At 42.0% G+C, this 16,596-nt stretch overlaps 1 protein-coding gene across 1 annotated transcript in view; it reads left to right on the top strand.

Moving 5' to 3' along the window:
- Positions 1-275: 275 nt before the first annotated feature.
- The window catches only part of WWC3 (WWC family member 3), a gene marked incomplete at its 5' end in the record, with an annotated part of 97,361 nt that continues 81,040 nt past the window's right edge, over positions 276-16,596 (top strand). The window contains one exon of the mRNA XM_084263080.1: positions 276-484. Within this exon, the coding sequence (XP_084119206.1) occupies positions 276-484 (209 nt within the window). The remainder of the gene's footprint in view (positions 485-16,596) is intronic.

The following is a 16,596-nucleotide window of genomic DNA, read 5'->3' as shown; positions in this document are numbered from 1 at the left end:
GCAGGTCCCGGGCGGGGTTAGGAAGCGCGGCGGGGCTGGTCCCGGCGCGGAGCGGGGCTGGCGCGGGGGAGGATGAGCCCGGCGCGGCGCAGCCGGAGCCGCCCGAGTCCCGCTGCCTGCGGGGCCGCTTGTTAGTGCTGGAGGAGGAGGAGGAAGAAGAGGAGGCGGCGGGCGGCCGCGGCCCGGGCGGGACGGGAGCTGCCCCGGCGGCGGCGGGCGGGGAGCGGGTTTCGGCCGGAGCTGGGCGGCGGCGGCGGCCCGGCGGCGCAGCGGCCATGCCGTGGTTGAGCGGCGGGCGGCGGCGGCGTCAGCAGCAAGTGGCGGCGGGACAGGGCAGCGGGCCGCCGGCGGGCGGGCAGCGGGGCCGGGAGAGCTCGGAGCTGCCGCTACCCGCCGGCTGGGAGGAAGCGAGAGACTTCGACGGGCGAGTCTTTTACATCGACCATAACACCCGGCAGACCTCGTGGATCGACCCCCGGGACAGGTAAGGGGCGGGAACCGACGTCGGGCGAGGGTGATACCGGGGTGGGGGACGACGACGACGATGGGCCCGAGCCCCGGTTGGCTCCGCTGGGCGCCGCCGAGGGGGAGAGGGCGCAGAGAGGGCCTCCCCGTCCCCCTCTCTCCGCGCTCTCTCCCCCTCGGCGGTCGGGACGGGGCTTGTCGGCGACATTTTTCTTCTCCCGGCCGTGGCCGGGGTGAGGGTGTGGGCGGTGGGGCCGCCGGTACCGCTGCCGGCGGGGCGCTCTGCCTCGCCTCGCTTTGCCCCGAGGCTGGAAGGCGGGCCGGGGTCGGGGGCTCTGTCACACCGGCTCTCCTCGCTCCATGCGTGGGGAGACCTGAGGGGCAGAGCCCTTACCCGGCGGCTGACGAGCTCGCCGCCAGCATTAATTAGACTTAACACCCCAGCCACCCCTTCGCCCCCCAAGAAAAGTAATCACGGCGCTGTTGCCTGTGATGGGACCCCTCAGACCAAGAGTTTTCTCCGTGCAGGGAAGATGGGGGCGGACAGGAACGTTCCGCTTGTGTTTACGCTCCTCAAATACCGGGCTAGCCCCCCCTTTCCGTAAACGAATGGCTTTGGCCATCCTGATTTATTAGCCGGGCTGAACTAATTGGCAGCAGCAGGTTGGAGGCATGCTGAAGTAATTTGGTAGATTACCTCCTCATAAAAGATAACGCTGCGCGGAGGTAAGCAAACCGGTAAATTCCTGCAGTTAATTTGACAAATGCGTGGTCTGCTATGAATTACCCCGTCTGCTGCGTGGGTTTCGGGGGAACGTTTTCGCCTCTCCCGGGCCTGGTGGTGCGTGGTAAGATCGAGCCAGGCCTTCCCATTTTAATTAGGGTGCATACATACGGGCAGGTTTTATATTTTTGGGGTTCCCCCCCCAGTAAAATCGCAGTATTTAAGCAGCGTAGCCGAGAACTGGTGGAAGGGTGGACTGTCTGTAGCGGGCTGCTGCCTGGTAAATGCAGCCTCGCTTGAAAGCCTTCGCCTAAAAATTTCCATGCGGAGCTAGTGAACACAAGTGTCAGTATTCTAGGTGTCTGCGAAATAAGAAACATATGTCTCTGTGTATGCTTTTCTATATTAAACAATGTTTTTATAGTAAGTGAAAGTTGGACAAGGACAGTTTGAACCTCAGCCAGCGCTACCTTGCCAGAAGTATGCCTGGAATGTTAAGCAGGCCACAGACAGATTTAAGCGCAGTCTGGGTTAAAGACTGCAGTAATTTGAGTGATTCCTGCCATCTTGCACAATGATACATAACTGTTTAAATAGCCCAAATATTTACCTACCAGATCATGATCTTTTGTCTCATTGTTTAGGTGTACTTATGCATGCACGTACCTTTTTTTTGCTGAGGTATTACATATCTGTTAGAATGCTTTAGCTAGCACATTTTTCTACATGTATATGCATTTTAATTTTAGCTTGTAACATGCTGTTTTAAAGGTAACTGATGACATAACGCATCTGTGGATTCTCTGAATGTCATCCTTTCCCTTAAATTTCAAGGTGTATGTTGTTATCTTCTATAGTATCTTGCATGCAGATGATAACGAAAAAGACTTTGCTATTTGCTACAATGTTTGAATTCATTTAGCATTCAACTTAAATAGTATTGCTAAAATGATGACTTCGTGTTTTGAAGAAGTAATCGAAATACCATGTGATGTTTGAAAACTTGTTTAAGTAGTTTCACGCTGATGTTTTAAACTTAATTTTATTTTTTGCATGGGGTAAAATCAGGCTGTGGAGTGGGGATTGAGATGTTTACATTGGGGCAGATAGAAAAGACATGGCGTATTCGTGAGCACGTATCAGCAGTTTCTACAGAATTTAAGTAGCAGGAGCTAATCTTATGATTGCAGAGTTAATCTCAGATTGAGAATAGACTGCTTCTCTTGCTTTGGTGAGATGCCTGTGTTCTTCTGTATGACAGAAAATGTCCAGTCTTTTTGGTTTTCGTTGCAGCAGCAAAGTAGGAGAGGATCAGGTTAGTTGTGTTCTGCCAACGTTTGGGAAAGAAAGGTCAGAGCAGCAGGGAAATGGTACTGGAGCTGTATTTTTTGCATAAAGAAGTTGAAAAAGCAGAGGACAGAATAACCTACTTTTATTGTATATACCTCAGCATATTGAGTTTGGCGTAGAGTGATAGATCCCCCCCCCCCCCATTTCTGTGTTAGAGTGATTTAGTTTCTATTCAAGAGGAAGTGGACAAAACTGTGGGACCTCGGGCCATGCAGCGCTTCATCAGGGCTCTCGGAATCAGCACCTCCAAGCTTTCCTATGGGCAGTCGTCTTATAAGCATCCCCACAGGCTTCTCTTTCCCTGTAGCTGGCACTTAGTAATGTGTTTTTCTTTTCAGCATTTCCCCTGAGATTTCTCAGCCTTTTGTATAGTTTGGGTAGTGAATTTAATTCGAACCAGTTATTTGATTTAAAAAACAAAATAACAAATTCCCCCAGTGTTTTTTCCACTGAAGCCAAGAAGAGAAGGAAATAGTAATTGGAGAAGTTGAGGAAGGAAAAGTGTGCTCAGCAAAGGAGTTTGGGAAAGAGAAGGTGATAAGGGCAAAGGAGGTAAGTCAGAGTAATGCAGAATAAGGGGGGATAAAATGAGCATGTTTGAGAAACGTTGGATCTTTGGTATCAAATCAGTGGTTAGGTTGGGGAAGATACATGTTTATCTGTGTGGACTATGTGTAGTTAATAGGTTGCAGATAGTTGTCTAGCAGATCCTGTAGATCTCGGAATGGGGCCATTTGGTGTATGCTTTCAGCTCACAGTAGTAGTTGTCTTTTATTTTAATAGATTGTAAGTTTTTTAAGGCAGCAAACTGCCCTTTTTATCTTGTGTTTGCACAGCACTTGTCAAATGGAGATTCTGGTCAATAACTGGGGATTGTAAATGATCATATAAAAGACTCTGTTTGTGGTTGATTTTGATGATCCTCGAGGCACTGAGGATCTTATTACTGTTGCTGTTTGTTAGAAAACTGTTTTCAAGTGATTAGAGCTTACCCAAAACTGTTGGAGTTTGGCAAAAGTTTTCGAAGCTGCTGAGTCTTGTTAGATTTGTGGCATGTGGAAACTTCAGCTAAATTATATTTTTTTTCAAACCACGCCAGGGGAGAGGGACTGTTTCTTTCAGCTTCTTGATGTGAGTTGTCTGATTTAAATCATCCTATTTGGATTTTAAACTTGTAAAGTGTAGCAGTGTTTTTGCATGGAGAAATCATTCATTTGGGCCAGTTTGGGAGGCACTGAAACATCAGCGTAGACAAGGTGATCAATTAGATGTTAGCAGCTGAGCTTGAACAAAGTTTCTGCAAACTGGACTACTGGTAAATTAAGTGAAATCAGGGAGTTCTTCTGTCCTGTGTCCTCAGCATCTAAATTCTGAGACCTAAAAATTGCTTAATTTGACCACAGGAGGAAAACCCAGACCATTCAGAGAAGGTGGGTTGGAACAAGGAGTATGGGAAAACAAGGTTTGCCTTGGAATTTGATGGGGCAAGGGGTGTGTGGGGGAATTTCAGTAGGCTGTGGAAAGCAAAGCAATCGGGAGTTGGGAGCAGGGAGAAAGGAGGATGGCACCTGAAGCCTGGGAAGAGAAAAGTAGGGGAACTGGACTGAAAACCAGTAAGGCAGGGAAAAGCAGGTAAGAAGAAACCGGTCTGGTGAGGGTTCAGGGTGTGAGGGTGTCAGCTCTTTTCTTGACTGTGCAGGGAACCCCGGGGGTGGGGGGGTGGGGGGGGGGGGTGGGGGGGGAGAAAAAGGAGGAGGGCTGAGTGTAGATGAGGAATCTCCAGGGTCAGAAAATGACGCGCACAAGGCAGCATGCGAAGCCTGGGTGGAGAGGGGGAGGCGAAGTGTAAGGACGGGTCTGGAAGTGTGAGGTGTACTGGGCAAGGGGACAGATCAGAAATCAGAGTTGTGGAGATTGGAAGTAAGCAGGAAAGGCTGATGGGCTTGGAAGGAGGAGTCAGTTTGAGAAAGTCACTAGGCAGGTATCTGTGTTACTAGGGGTGCAGAGTAGAAACGCTCAAGTGAGTAATGGGCAGAAATGCCCAAAAGTGGTGTCTGCTTTTTGCTGAACTGTTTCGGGGCTCCTCAGTCTCATGACTTGTCTGCCTCTAGCAAAAGTCTTTATTATCCAGTTTTCCTCTTCTCTCTGTGGGGTAGGACAAAGACATTCCATTGCTACTATTGTTTCCACTGTTACAGAAAGTGGCAAAGCGAGGTCTTCAAACCCACGTGCTGATGCGATACTGCACAGTGTGATTTCTCTTTCTCCTGTCTGGTTTTATAAATTAATAGGAGATTGCAAGTAAGAAGCTTGAATCAAGATAATGTTAATTCTCAAAACTAGAAAATTCCAGAATTAAGTTGCTTAGCTACTTCTCATTTTGTATTAAGAAAGCATTTTTAATGAGAAATTATTATTTTGTATATTTTTTTGCTTTATTTGATATGTGTGGAGGAGCAGCTCTGAGGCCAGGTCAGAGAGCTGTGAAGTACATGAGAATCCTTTCTAAATACTAATTTTGTTGTGATTTTATAAATTAACTCTAGGCTGTTGGTGCCAACCTCACAAGAGATGGAAGTGATTGTAAGGGGGAAGAAAAAAGAGTGATTATGGATCTGGAAATATGGTCTCCTGTGAGAGCAAAAGAAACTGAATTTATTCAGTTGAAAAGGTGCTTAAGAAGTGGTTTGAGTACAGCTCATAAAGAGAGATGATACCAGAGACTTCAGAGCTCGTTTGTTTAGTAGATTTGTAATAATATCTGATAGTCAGAAGTTGAAACCAGAAATATGATACAGTCTTAATACTAAGAGATATGAAATGTTGGAGTAGGTTTTCCACTCCTTTAGCTGTCTAGATGAAATTACACAATTATTATTTTTTTTTACCAATTCAAGTCAGCTATTGCTTGAAGTCCCATTGTCTGTGGCATCTATTTTTACTGCCTCCATTGCATGATATATCATTTTACATGTATAATATATATAGCTCAATACATCTTGTAAGGATTGGCAGAGCAGCTATGCTTTCATTAGAAAGTGGAGAGCTTCTCAATCTGGTTCTTTCTCTTAAGACAGCAAAGAAGAAATCCAATTTAATCCTGTCACTTGAGGCATCTGGGTCACTGCAGTTGGCATCATTTGATTACCTCAAGTCAGCAGTAAATACAGTGGACTTGATAGAATTTATATTAAAAGCATTTCATATAAAGTAATACTTGAGATCCAGATGTTTTGAATTTTCTGTGCAAATGTCAAGCCTGGATGGAGCCACAGTGTGGATGGGAAAGCTGTGCAGCTGTGGGACTGCTCTCCTGGCATGTGATGGGGAGTACATGCTGCATGCAGCACATGGTGTTAGGAAAGGGCTGCAAGCCTCCCTGGGCACATATTTGTACTTCAGCTCTTGTTCAGAATAGTTTGGTAATCTTTTTAAAGGCATGCTGTAGCAGACATTTGATTTTGAAGTTTCACATGTATCTGTATACCATGACAAATCTACTACTCTGCCTTTCAGGAGGGAGATATGTGGGTGGTTTTTTTGCCTCCTCCCCCCCCCCCTTTTTTTTTTTTTCCCCTCCATTTGGGCTGGTAGATTTTCAAACAGGCAGATATTTAACTTCATATAGTGAGCAAATTCTGTGACAATGTTTATGATTAAAAATGAACATAGATGCAAGCATCCTAGAATTAATGTTTTTTCAAGCTGACCCTTTTGTTGGATTGATAGATTTTGCTAACAAGTAAATTTTAATCAGCTGATTCACGGTAAATAATATTAAATCATTGCCCTTTTTCTTAGTGCTTTGATATAAAAATCTAAGAAAGTAGTTTTTTGTTTCATGTAAATTTATGTTTCTTGGGAAAATGCCTGTGTGAAGTGAGCATTCACATGTTCTTGTAATTCTTCAGCGTTGTTAAAAATGAGTGTTGTATTTTCCATCATTGAGGATTCGAAGTGTTTTTAGTAGTTTTTCAGTGTTGCAGAAAGTAGAGGTGGGAGGCATCCACTGTTTTTTCCTAAAGGTGAATCGTTTTCATTGTACAGTACAATAGTAGGGAATTATGGCTTGTTTAATTGCTTTTACTGGTTAAAATACACTATGCTTTGAAAAGCTAGCTTAGCTAGCATAAAACTGCAAGACCTAATATGTGTGTGCTAAAGCATCAAAACAGCTATTTGATTAACAAAAAAGATGCTGTCAAACTTCTTCGTGTTTTGTTACAGGTGGAGGGTTTGTGTGTGTGTGTAGTATTTTACCTATAAATGGAAGTATTTTCAGTAATTAGAGGAGGAAAGCGGACACTTGCCTTGTAGTTGTGTGTGTGCTAGGACTAAATTAGCACTTGTGACTTCAGTGTGTTACAGCAATGTGATGGCAGATGTTAGGAAAGCTTTTTCTTGAAGGGTTCTGTGAGATGGCATTGACTACTTCACATCTTATAAATTGGGAAGCTGTTCTGTTGGGTGTTGTCAGTGCTCAAAACTGTTGGAGAAAGTACTTTCCTATTGTATGTGTAAATCAACACATCTGAGTCAGTATAGGCATAACGGTTGTATTTGTTGTCATTAAACAGCACCAAGTGTGCTAAAAGGACGTTGAGTATTTGCATTAATGTACCTTCTAAAGGGGGTGTGTGTGAGAAGAGTCTGCTTTTCAGGGTCTGTAGGCTGCACATGTGAGAATGCAAGATTTGAAATGTCAGGAGGCTAGGACTGGCTTTTAAGTTCTCTTATCTGGAGAAAAAAAAATCCTAGTTAGGCTTGGATTCTAGTGATAAGTTTAGTTTGAGAGATAACAGCTTACTGTTTTTAGTGAATGTAAATATAGTGACAGCACTGTGCAAACATAAGAACAAATGACTTGTAGTCAATAAAAAAACATAGAAATTTATCCATAGCAGAGCCCTGTTAACAGGCTGTACAGAAGTGCCTGTGAAATGTAATGTTGGTTTATAATTTTGTGCTGTTTACCGGAAAGTAGAGCTCTGTAAAGCTGTATGTGAGGCCAACCAGAAGTATTTAGTTGATATTTTGGTGAAACAAAGTAAAACTAATACTTTTTTTTCTGCCTACAGTTAAAAATAGAACTTCCTGAATATCTTATCTGCTGCAGATGTGACAGTTCACATTCACCAGCAGATCCAGCCAGTATCGCAGCTTTTAAGTAATCTCCAACATGTTTCTGGTTGAAAGAGCCTAGCTAAGGAAAACACGCTCTAGGTACTTTTCCTACCTCTCTGCCTGCCCTGGCAGAGCGGCGTGCAGGCTCAGCAAGGTTTCGCAATGCAGCACCCTTGAGCTACTGGTTAGCTGCTGCCAAAAGCAGCAGAGTCCTCCTCCCTGCCGGCCCTGTGGTCCTGCCCCTCTCTTGCACTGGTACTGGTGGTGCCTGTCCAACCTATGGTAAGACACGTTAGCCAAAAAAGCCCCCCCCTCCCGCGCAGTATTTCAATTGTCTCTTTTGGGGGAGGGTAGTTTTCAGCTGATTTAGTTCTCTAAGCTGACTTAACCTGCAGGGCAGATGGGTATTTAAGTGGCTTATGCCAATTAAGTTTAATTCAATAAGGAATTGGCTTAGGCAAAAGTGATGAGTCAGTTTAAAACCTTCTTTGAGTAAATCCTCTTTGTGAATGGCAGTCCTGACTACTGGTTTTTAAAATGCCACCATAGTAAAACAACACATCTCCAAATGAGCTTCAAGTTACATTTTAGAAGGGATTCACTTTTCAGACAGAAGATGGATGTGAGAGAGCCAACAGAGTCAAATAGGTGTGAGAGTTTTTCAGTTGAGGAGCAGCATGGAAGTGGCTACTAAGAAGTGACAGGGCTACATGCAGCAGAAGTGATTTGGGGACTGAGTTTGGGGTATCAGCAGCAGCTTGGAAACAGTCATGAAAGGTTTGGTGAAGTCAGCAGTGAGTGTTCACATTGGTGGCAGAGACTGAAGTTGGTGCGTGAGAGAATTTGATCTGGCACCTGATGAGTGGGGAGGATATCAGCAATGAGGTACCTTGGAGGTGTGTGTGGGAGGGAACTGGGTATAAGGTCAGCTAGATGTGGGGAGGATCTCAGCAGTGGAGCACCTCCAAGGAGGATCTTGGTTTGGTGTAGCATAGGGTGTAATTGGGCAAGGGTGGAGTGTGAAGAGACATGTTGAGGTAATACACAACCCACAGAGCAGCTATTGGGGGGGAAGGAGGGACAGGGAGAGGGCCTGGAAGACGTTTTTGACACCAGTGTTTGGAGGCATAACTCATTAAAAGATTGTGATGGTGAGACTTGAGAATTTTTTAAGGAATCTGCATGGATGAAGGTTGAAATTGCCAGGTCATAGAGGAGGTGGTTGTAATATTTGAATTATATGAACAAGATTTTTGCCTCCCTGCTTGTGGAGAGGAACAGGGACTCCAATGTACTTTTTGCCTTGCTACCAATCCCAATGCTATTTCTTGGAGATAAATCCCGCAGTTCTTAATTAGTCATTAACAGCAAGGGAATGGGGACGTAGGCTTTGTTCTGCCATGCTGCAGAGGTCTTGATCATTTCTTGATCCTGTTCCAGATAGGAAGATTAATTTGGACTTAGTACAATTAGGGTGTGCTAAAAGCATGGTGAGACATGATCTGTCACTTTTAATGGCCCATTGAATCTTTTGAGTCAGCCATTTACTACAGCTAGCCTCCTAGCAAGGCTTGCTCTGGATAGATAGTGCAGGATGGAATGAGCTGGGAGTATTTCTCAGTTTGCCTCTTTGTGTGTGCCTGCTGGCATGGGGAAGGCTCGTGCATCCAGTGGTGGCGGTGGTCTCCCTGTGGTTTGCAGGACGGAGGTGATTCTGTGCTGTACTGTTAGTTCTTTTGGCTGAAGGAACTGATTGCTGTCAAGGGCTGAATTAGTGACTATCAAAACCAGAGGTGACTATTTTTTTTTTGAGTTTTGTTTTCAAAGACTTTTCTATTTCAGTGTATTTAATTGGCAGTGGGACAAAAAATTAAGTACAGTGATATCAACACCCTTGAACCAGCAACAGCAAATCAAAGGCTATCTTTCATAGCTTTCTGAAAGAGTTATTTTCAAGATGAAATATCTATGGACAATCTTGTTGAAACTATTTTGATTTATATTGTACTTAAGCTCTTTTCACACACACAGTGATTAGGATGCTTTATGGCAAAATGCAAAGTCTGGTATCAAAGCTGAAAATGCATAATATATCACAGTTGATTTATTTTATCTTGGATTATAGTTTAAACAGCTAAAAATAAGACTTAAAAAACCTTGGTACAGAACGCATTCTTAGAAAGAGTGGCTTATCCATGTTTGGGAAAGCAGCTGAAGTACTACATAATTATCTAATTCTATAGCATAAACAAATTGTGACACGCTTCTCAAAGGAGGATACAGTCCCAAGTTACTCGACTTGAACAGCAATTCCATGCATGCTGAAAAGGGAATTTCAAAATAAAAAGTAAACTACCATTGTTGGGGCTTTTTTGTTAGGTGTTTTTGTTGGGGGAGGTGTGTGTGTTCGGGTTTTTTGGTTTTAAATGTGGGGTTAATTAGTAGATGGAGAAAGTATTGCATGTGTTTGGAAATTACTGTTATATCTTCTGTTTTCTCCAGATTACCTATTTTGGATAAGGCTGAGACTCGCAGTATGAAAGATATGGTACAGCGCATGGGTAAAAGTACTTGAACCCCAAACTTCAGAATAAGTTAATCACAAAAGACAGGAAAAATTGATTTAATGACAATCATGGCTGTTAGATTGTAGATCAATGTTAATAGTATCTAAATAATCCCTAATTCTGTAATTGATGACGAACAAAACTTAATGGTAATCATCAGGTTATGAGCCAGAGAAAGCATAACTGACCTCTCCTCTACATAATTTAAAACATAATTAGAAATCCCTGTAAAGACTGGAAATGCAGTAGGTAATATGTCAAAATTCAACTGAAGAGGATGTATATTCATATCACAGACTGGTTTAGGTTGGAAGGGACCTTAGAGATCATCTAGTTCCAACCCTGACACCCTCCACTAGACCAGGCTGCCCAATGCCCCATGCAACCAGGCCTTGGACACTGCCAGGGAGGGGGCAGCCACAGCTTCTTTGTGCAGCCTGTATCAGTACCTACTTGCTCTCATAGGAAATAATGTCTTTTGTTATATCTAATCTAAATCTACCCTCTTTAAATTCATTTGCCCCTGTAAACAGTCCCTCTCCAGCTTTCCTTGTAGGCTCCTTCAGGTACTGGAAGGCAGCAATAAGGTCTTTCCGGCGCCTTCGCTTCTCTAGGCTGAGCAAGCCCAACTCTCTCAGCCCACATATATGCATGTTTCAGCCTGGACTATATAAATATTTCTACCTCTGAAGTACACTGAGTGATGATAATAGAAAAGGTGTATGCTACTTTGCTTTGAGTTGTCCTGTCTTTGCTTTTCTGCCAAGTCATAGTTTATTCAAGGGAGAACTTGCTGGTGCTCTTGTGGTTATGGGTGTACTGAGATTTGTGATAAATAGGCACCATGTGCTCAAGACTCTGCACGGACATTTGAATTCCACTTCTGTCTTTAATGTAGCTGCTCAGTTGGGCCAATTAATTTATAGAATTATTTGTTTAGAAAAATGTTTACTCGTAACAGCTTGCAGAACAGATGGTTAAAAATACTTTCCTTTGAAATGATGGTCTAATTCCTTGTGGGTCTCAAGATTCCTCTGAGTAATCAAATACAGTCCTTCCCGAAATACACCTACGAGTTTAAGCTTCCAGTTTCTTCATTTTATAATGCTTCAGACTGTGAATTTGCCTTTTGGGAGTACTTGGTAATCCATTGTAGCCTACTACTTAATCACAATTTGATTTTGATGCTTCTGTTACCCTTGTGTGGCAAAAGGCATCGTTTTGATTAAATCTCCAGAGACTTTAAACATTGTTTTCCTCAAAAGGAAAGCAAAAGTATTTTAATTAAAAGTGGTCAGGTGTTTTTGGATCAGAGTTACTTTACGTGTGAACTGGTTAACCATAAATTTGTGCTGGCTCTAGGGGAACTTTGGGAGTTCTCAACCCCTGGAAACTGCAGCTTAATGCATGCATGGTCTGTCCAGTATTGTAATGTACTTATCTATAGCCCAGACTTCACAAAGAAGTGACTCTCTGGCTACCTGTATTAATGAAAAGTAGCTACAACATACCTATGTAGTAGTCCAAGGGGTAAGAGATTTCTGAAGCTTTTTGCTTTAGTGAAGGGGAGCATGCAGAGAGATGGAACAAGATGCAGGGGCTTGGCCTGATCCTCTCTTTCGCATTGTTTGTACTTCATAGTTCTTTGGCTTTGAGAGCCTTGTGTGCTGATGCAGACAGCCTTATTGATTTCTTGTTACACCATGCAATGCACTGAATTTCAGAAGCATTTTCTTTGATCTGAATGAACAGCTAGTTTCAGCTAAGTCCCTTTGAATTGATCCCTGGTGTGGAGCATGATTAACGTTCTCTAAGTGTGTTAGTTATTTCTGTCCAAGATGATGGTGATGCTGAGGGGAAAAAAACTAATTGCTGAATCTTACATAGTTGTCTTAAGCAGTGTTAAAGTAATAATTTGGAATATTTTCTGTTTGGGTTTTTTTTTGTTTTGTTTGTTTTGGGTTTTTAAAGGGTATACCTACAAATGGTTTTCCAAGAAATTGTGAAATAAACCCTTTATTTTATTTTTTTTTCTTAAAACCTGTTCCTTTAGCCTGTTTTTGGAATAAAAGCTTGAGAAGTTTATGAACAGGCTGACTCTTAGATTCTGATTGATTGATTGATGGTACTGTGGAGATACTGTATTTCCAGTTCCAGGATTTTTTTTCCTGTTGTAAAATAAGCTGCTTATTCCTGGTTGTCTTTGTCTTAATAGTTTTCTGTATGTGCTTATATGAAACTTTGGAGATGTGTTACAGATTTCTTCAATGAAAGGTGATAGAAGGCTTTCAGAGCAAAAGGCCTTTCAGTCAGTGAGCAGGTATCCAAACATAGGTATCTAGGTGGGAGTATGTGCATGTTTTCTGCAATGTCACTCCATCACCTGGCATTTCAGGCAGCTATAAGATTTCTTATAGCTATAGCTTCAGTGATTCTGTTGGTAAAGATTTGTTGAGCCATGATTGGGTGTTGTGTTTGTTGGGTTTTTGTGGTTTGTTTTTTTTTTTTAAAGAAAAAGCAGAGTAGTGTTTGCTGTCATTAGCTGTGAATGACACTCAGAGCCTCCTGATTCTTTGTAGTGATTCTGTTCTTAGGGGCTCAAGGGCATCTTGGGGAATTATTAGCTACCTTCATTTTTAATCCATTTTTGGAAACAGCTTGTGAGATCTTTGGAACAATTTTTGATACCCTGACTTTTTTCTCTTCTAGGAGTGTCATGTGTTTATAAAACAAAAAAAAAGGCCTGAAGTTTTTGCAGAAGGGTGTCTAAACCAAACTTGAACATTTCATTGAGCTTAGATACACATCTGGTTTTATGCGAAGTCAGATCATAGGCTCTCTTTCTGTGACTTAATACAAGGCAAAACACCAGATGGTTCATATGGATGAAGATAGATTCATACATATATTTTAAACATTCATAAAATTTGTTGCAGTATTCTGGAAATCTTAAAGGCTAGATAAAGCTCCAGTGATTATGGAAAGCAGTCCATTTCTGTAAACTTTTTCCACTGAAATACCCGATACCTTGTGTGTAGAGCTTGTTAAAGGTACAGAGTGAACTCTCTAGTACCTGAGTGCTGTAATATTGTTTTAGGTAAATTACTTCTGGGAGTAATCTTGTAGATCTGTCCATGCTTGTTCAGGGCTTCTGTTCGCTAACAGGATGATGGAGCTGATCTTGTTTTCTGGACATGTGCCTGCCAGGAGCCTCTGCTCCTCTGCTGGGATTCACAGTACGACAAAACACCTCGGAGGCGATAGCGCTGCTTTCAGTACTGTTGACCAGGACTCGGTTTGGATTCTCCAGTTAAAAGACTTTCTGTTGTGACTTCCTGACTTGTACAAAGGTTTTTGGCCATTACCTGATTCTTTTGGAAATAGTATTCGAAATGAGATATAATGGCTTTTCTTCTAATGCTTTCCTTGTAAGGGGTTCAGAATTCTTAAATAGTTTTGTTCTTGTCTCAAAATACAGCTGCATCACTTTATCGTTAAAACTTACTGTAATTTCTGGAATACCTCCTTTGTGTAATTATGTACGGTATGTGAACATCTGGGTTTTTGAAGTCTTGAACAGAGGACTGTTTGCCCACCCTATTCTTAAGATATTTATTTTATTCTTTCTGAAGTCAGTTGATAAAGAAAATTGTGTTTATTTTTTACCTTAATCACAACCATAAGTTTCTTTTCTTTACACTTAGGATCTATGGAACATTTATAAAAGGCTTTTCTGTCCTTTTTAAAAAATAAATTACTCTGTGTCAAAATTCTGGTTCGATTAGGAACAGCCTAAAACTCTGGATAGTGTCCTGGATGTGGAAACTTTCTCCTGCCCCCCAGTCCAGGAATTGCTGTGTACTTTAAAATGCAAGTCTTTTGAAAATGTGTGTTCATTTTTCTGTCTCTGGTGTTTTATGTTGTGCTCCGAAGCTTATTTTTCAAAGTGGGTGAAGATTTTAGTACCAATACTTGTATGCAGGTATTTCTAGGATATATAAAGAAAAAGTTTTGCTGAGATGATACACAGAATAATAGGGTCTTTAAAAGAAATAAAAAGCTCCCTTTTACTGTGATTTCTGACTCAAATTAGGATCACATTTTTTTTTCCTCACCGTTACTGAAGATGGTCAGATGTCCACGCTTTTATGAGAATAAATTCCAAATAGTTTTCAGAGTACTTTGATACAAGAATTTCTGAAGTTTTAGGATATTACATTTGATAGAATTTAAAATGTGTGAGTTTTGATGGGGGTTTTGTGGTTTAGGTTCTTGTTTCATGAGTTTTTTGGGACTTTTTGGGGGGGTGGGAAGGTTGTGAAGGGAAATCTGTGCTATGGCTAAAATGGTAATACAGGGGATTTTTCTTGAGTCCGTATTTTACCCATTTTTATATACTTGCTGTAGGCTGGTAGACATGCTTTTAAAATGCTGGGTGGGTTTGGGTTGGGTTTTTTTTTTTTTTTTGGATGGTAAAAATAGCTTGCAGCATGTTGGAAAACAAGGCAGACCTGTGCCTCAAAATCCAAATGAAACTCCTGCTTAGATGGGGCTCTAAAGAGGGCATTTATATGTAGTGGAATGAATGGCATGCCTGCGCTAGCTCCCGCAGGCCGGATATTTCCAAGGTATCAGACAGAGCAGTATGTGCTGCTCTCTCCCCGCGCCTCAGATCCCAAGGCGTCTTCCCCTCCAAGGCCTGAAGGACCCCTGACCCCCGTGGTGGGGAGTGGTGGGTAGTGGGGGGGGGGAATGGGGGGAGAAGAAAAAACCGTGCAGCATAACTATGTAAAAGTTATTTTGATTTTTCCACCCAAACTGCCCTGTGATAGTTCGTGGGCTCCTTGTCCTTTGTGAGCTAGCATTGTTTTTCTAATCATTGTTCTTTGAACAGTGTAGTTAGGAATTTCCTGTTCACGTTTTACTACAATGGTTTGTTTAAAATGATAGACTGCAGTCTTTTTCCTGACCTAAAACTAGATTAGCCTTGAATGTTGCAGAGAAGTCGGACAAATAAAGAGGATAGATTGTATTTGCTTATGTCATGGAGAGAGGCCTTTTAACCACAGGCTCAGTTCTATCAAATACCACAAGTCATGTTTCTTAAATATTTATTAAGACAAATAAACATAGTTATTGTATGAACTGGCATGCCTCCAAATTCCTATCTCTTTGATTCTCATGGGTGGGTCACTTTTAATCAGGAGAAATATTTTTAATCAAGACTCCCAATATCTACTGGATTACTGAATCCAGCCTTACCTCACTTCTCCCTCTCCTTCCCTCCATGCCCCCTTTGTTACATTTATAAAAGGCAACAAAATAAACCTCACCAAAGTTCAAGTTACAAAATATGGCAACAAACTATCAGGAAAAACTCCAATAGGGAATCAACCTGCTTCTGGGTGCATCTAGTGCCTCTGTTAAGGAAGGAGAATTTTCCTATGTATCACCCTAAATTTGCTTTCAGACTTTTGGAGAAAAAAATAATCTTCCAAGCCCAGCAGTGTGAGATGCAGAAGGAATTGCAGCATCCTGATGATACAGTTTATGTTTATGTAGGACAAGTTCCTTGTATAACGCTGCTAAGGTAAGTAAATAGCTCACAGCTGTATTGATAGAACAGTGCAGGTAATAAGGCTGTTGACTTTTATCTGGAAATAGATAAAATGTCAGTGTTTAAAAACAATGTATGACCTCCCCTTTGTCTTTCACTTTTACAGAAAAATTACTGTCAGATTAATTACAGTGTGGCACAAAGGTTATATCTGGTTTTGGAGGGGTAGCGTATTGACCCAAGTTGGCTCCTGAGATCATTATTGACAAGCATCTGGATATACACTTTGTATGATGCTCTTGTGTATTTGGAATGCAAAAATCTCCCTGTGAAATTTTGATAAACCTGCTAAATTAAATTTTCAAGCTGGGAGATGTCAGATTTGTAAACTTGAGTCTGTAGCTGATATGACACACAGGCATGTCATTACAAGGGTGTTGCCAGTTAAAATACTCAGCTGTTACGGTATTTCCAGCTTAGCATCTAACTTTGGTCCACCCAGCAAATAGTCACATAAATAGGACTAGCTGTGAATTTTTAAAGGAAATATTTAATGTATTTTTAAAGAAAATAACATTTGGAAGGGAAAATATTTGGGTAGCTTGCACGTGAATGTCTAGGGTAGGGCAGGGAGATGCCTTGCAGGGTACCGACCTTGATCTGCTATGGAAGCTTGCAGTATATGTTATGTGAAAAATGTTACCCCTTGTAAAAATTGGGTATTTCCATGAGTACCATAACTACTGAAGTCTGGTAGACAAATCCTGTGAATTTGTGCCTTACAGCTGATGGACTTTGTCTGGGAAGGT

The sequence above is a fragment of the Gallinula chloropus genome (genome assembly GCF_964237585.1).
Source record: "Gallinula chloropus genome assembly, chromosome: 1".
Lineage (NCBI taxonomy): Eukaryota > Metazoa > Chordata > Aves > Gruiformes > Rallidae > Gallinula > Gallinula chloropus.
Note: the sequence above shows the minus strand (reverse complement) of the source record. Positions and strands in the feature narration are given on the sequence as shown.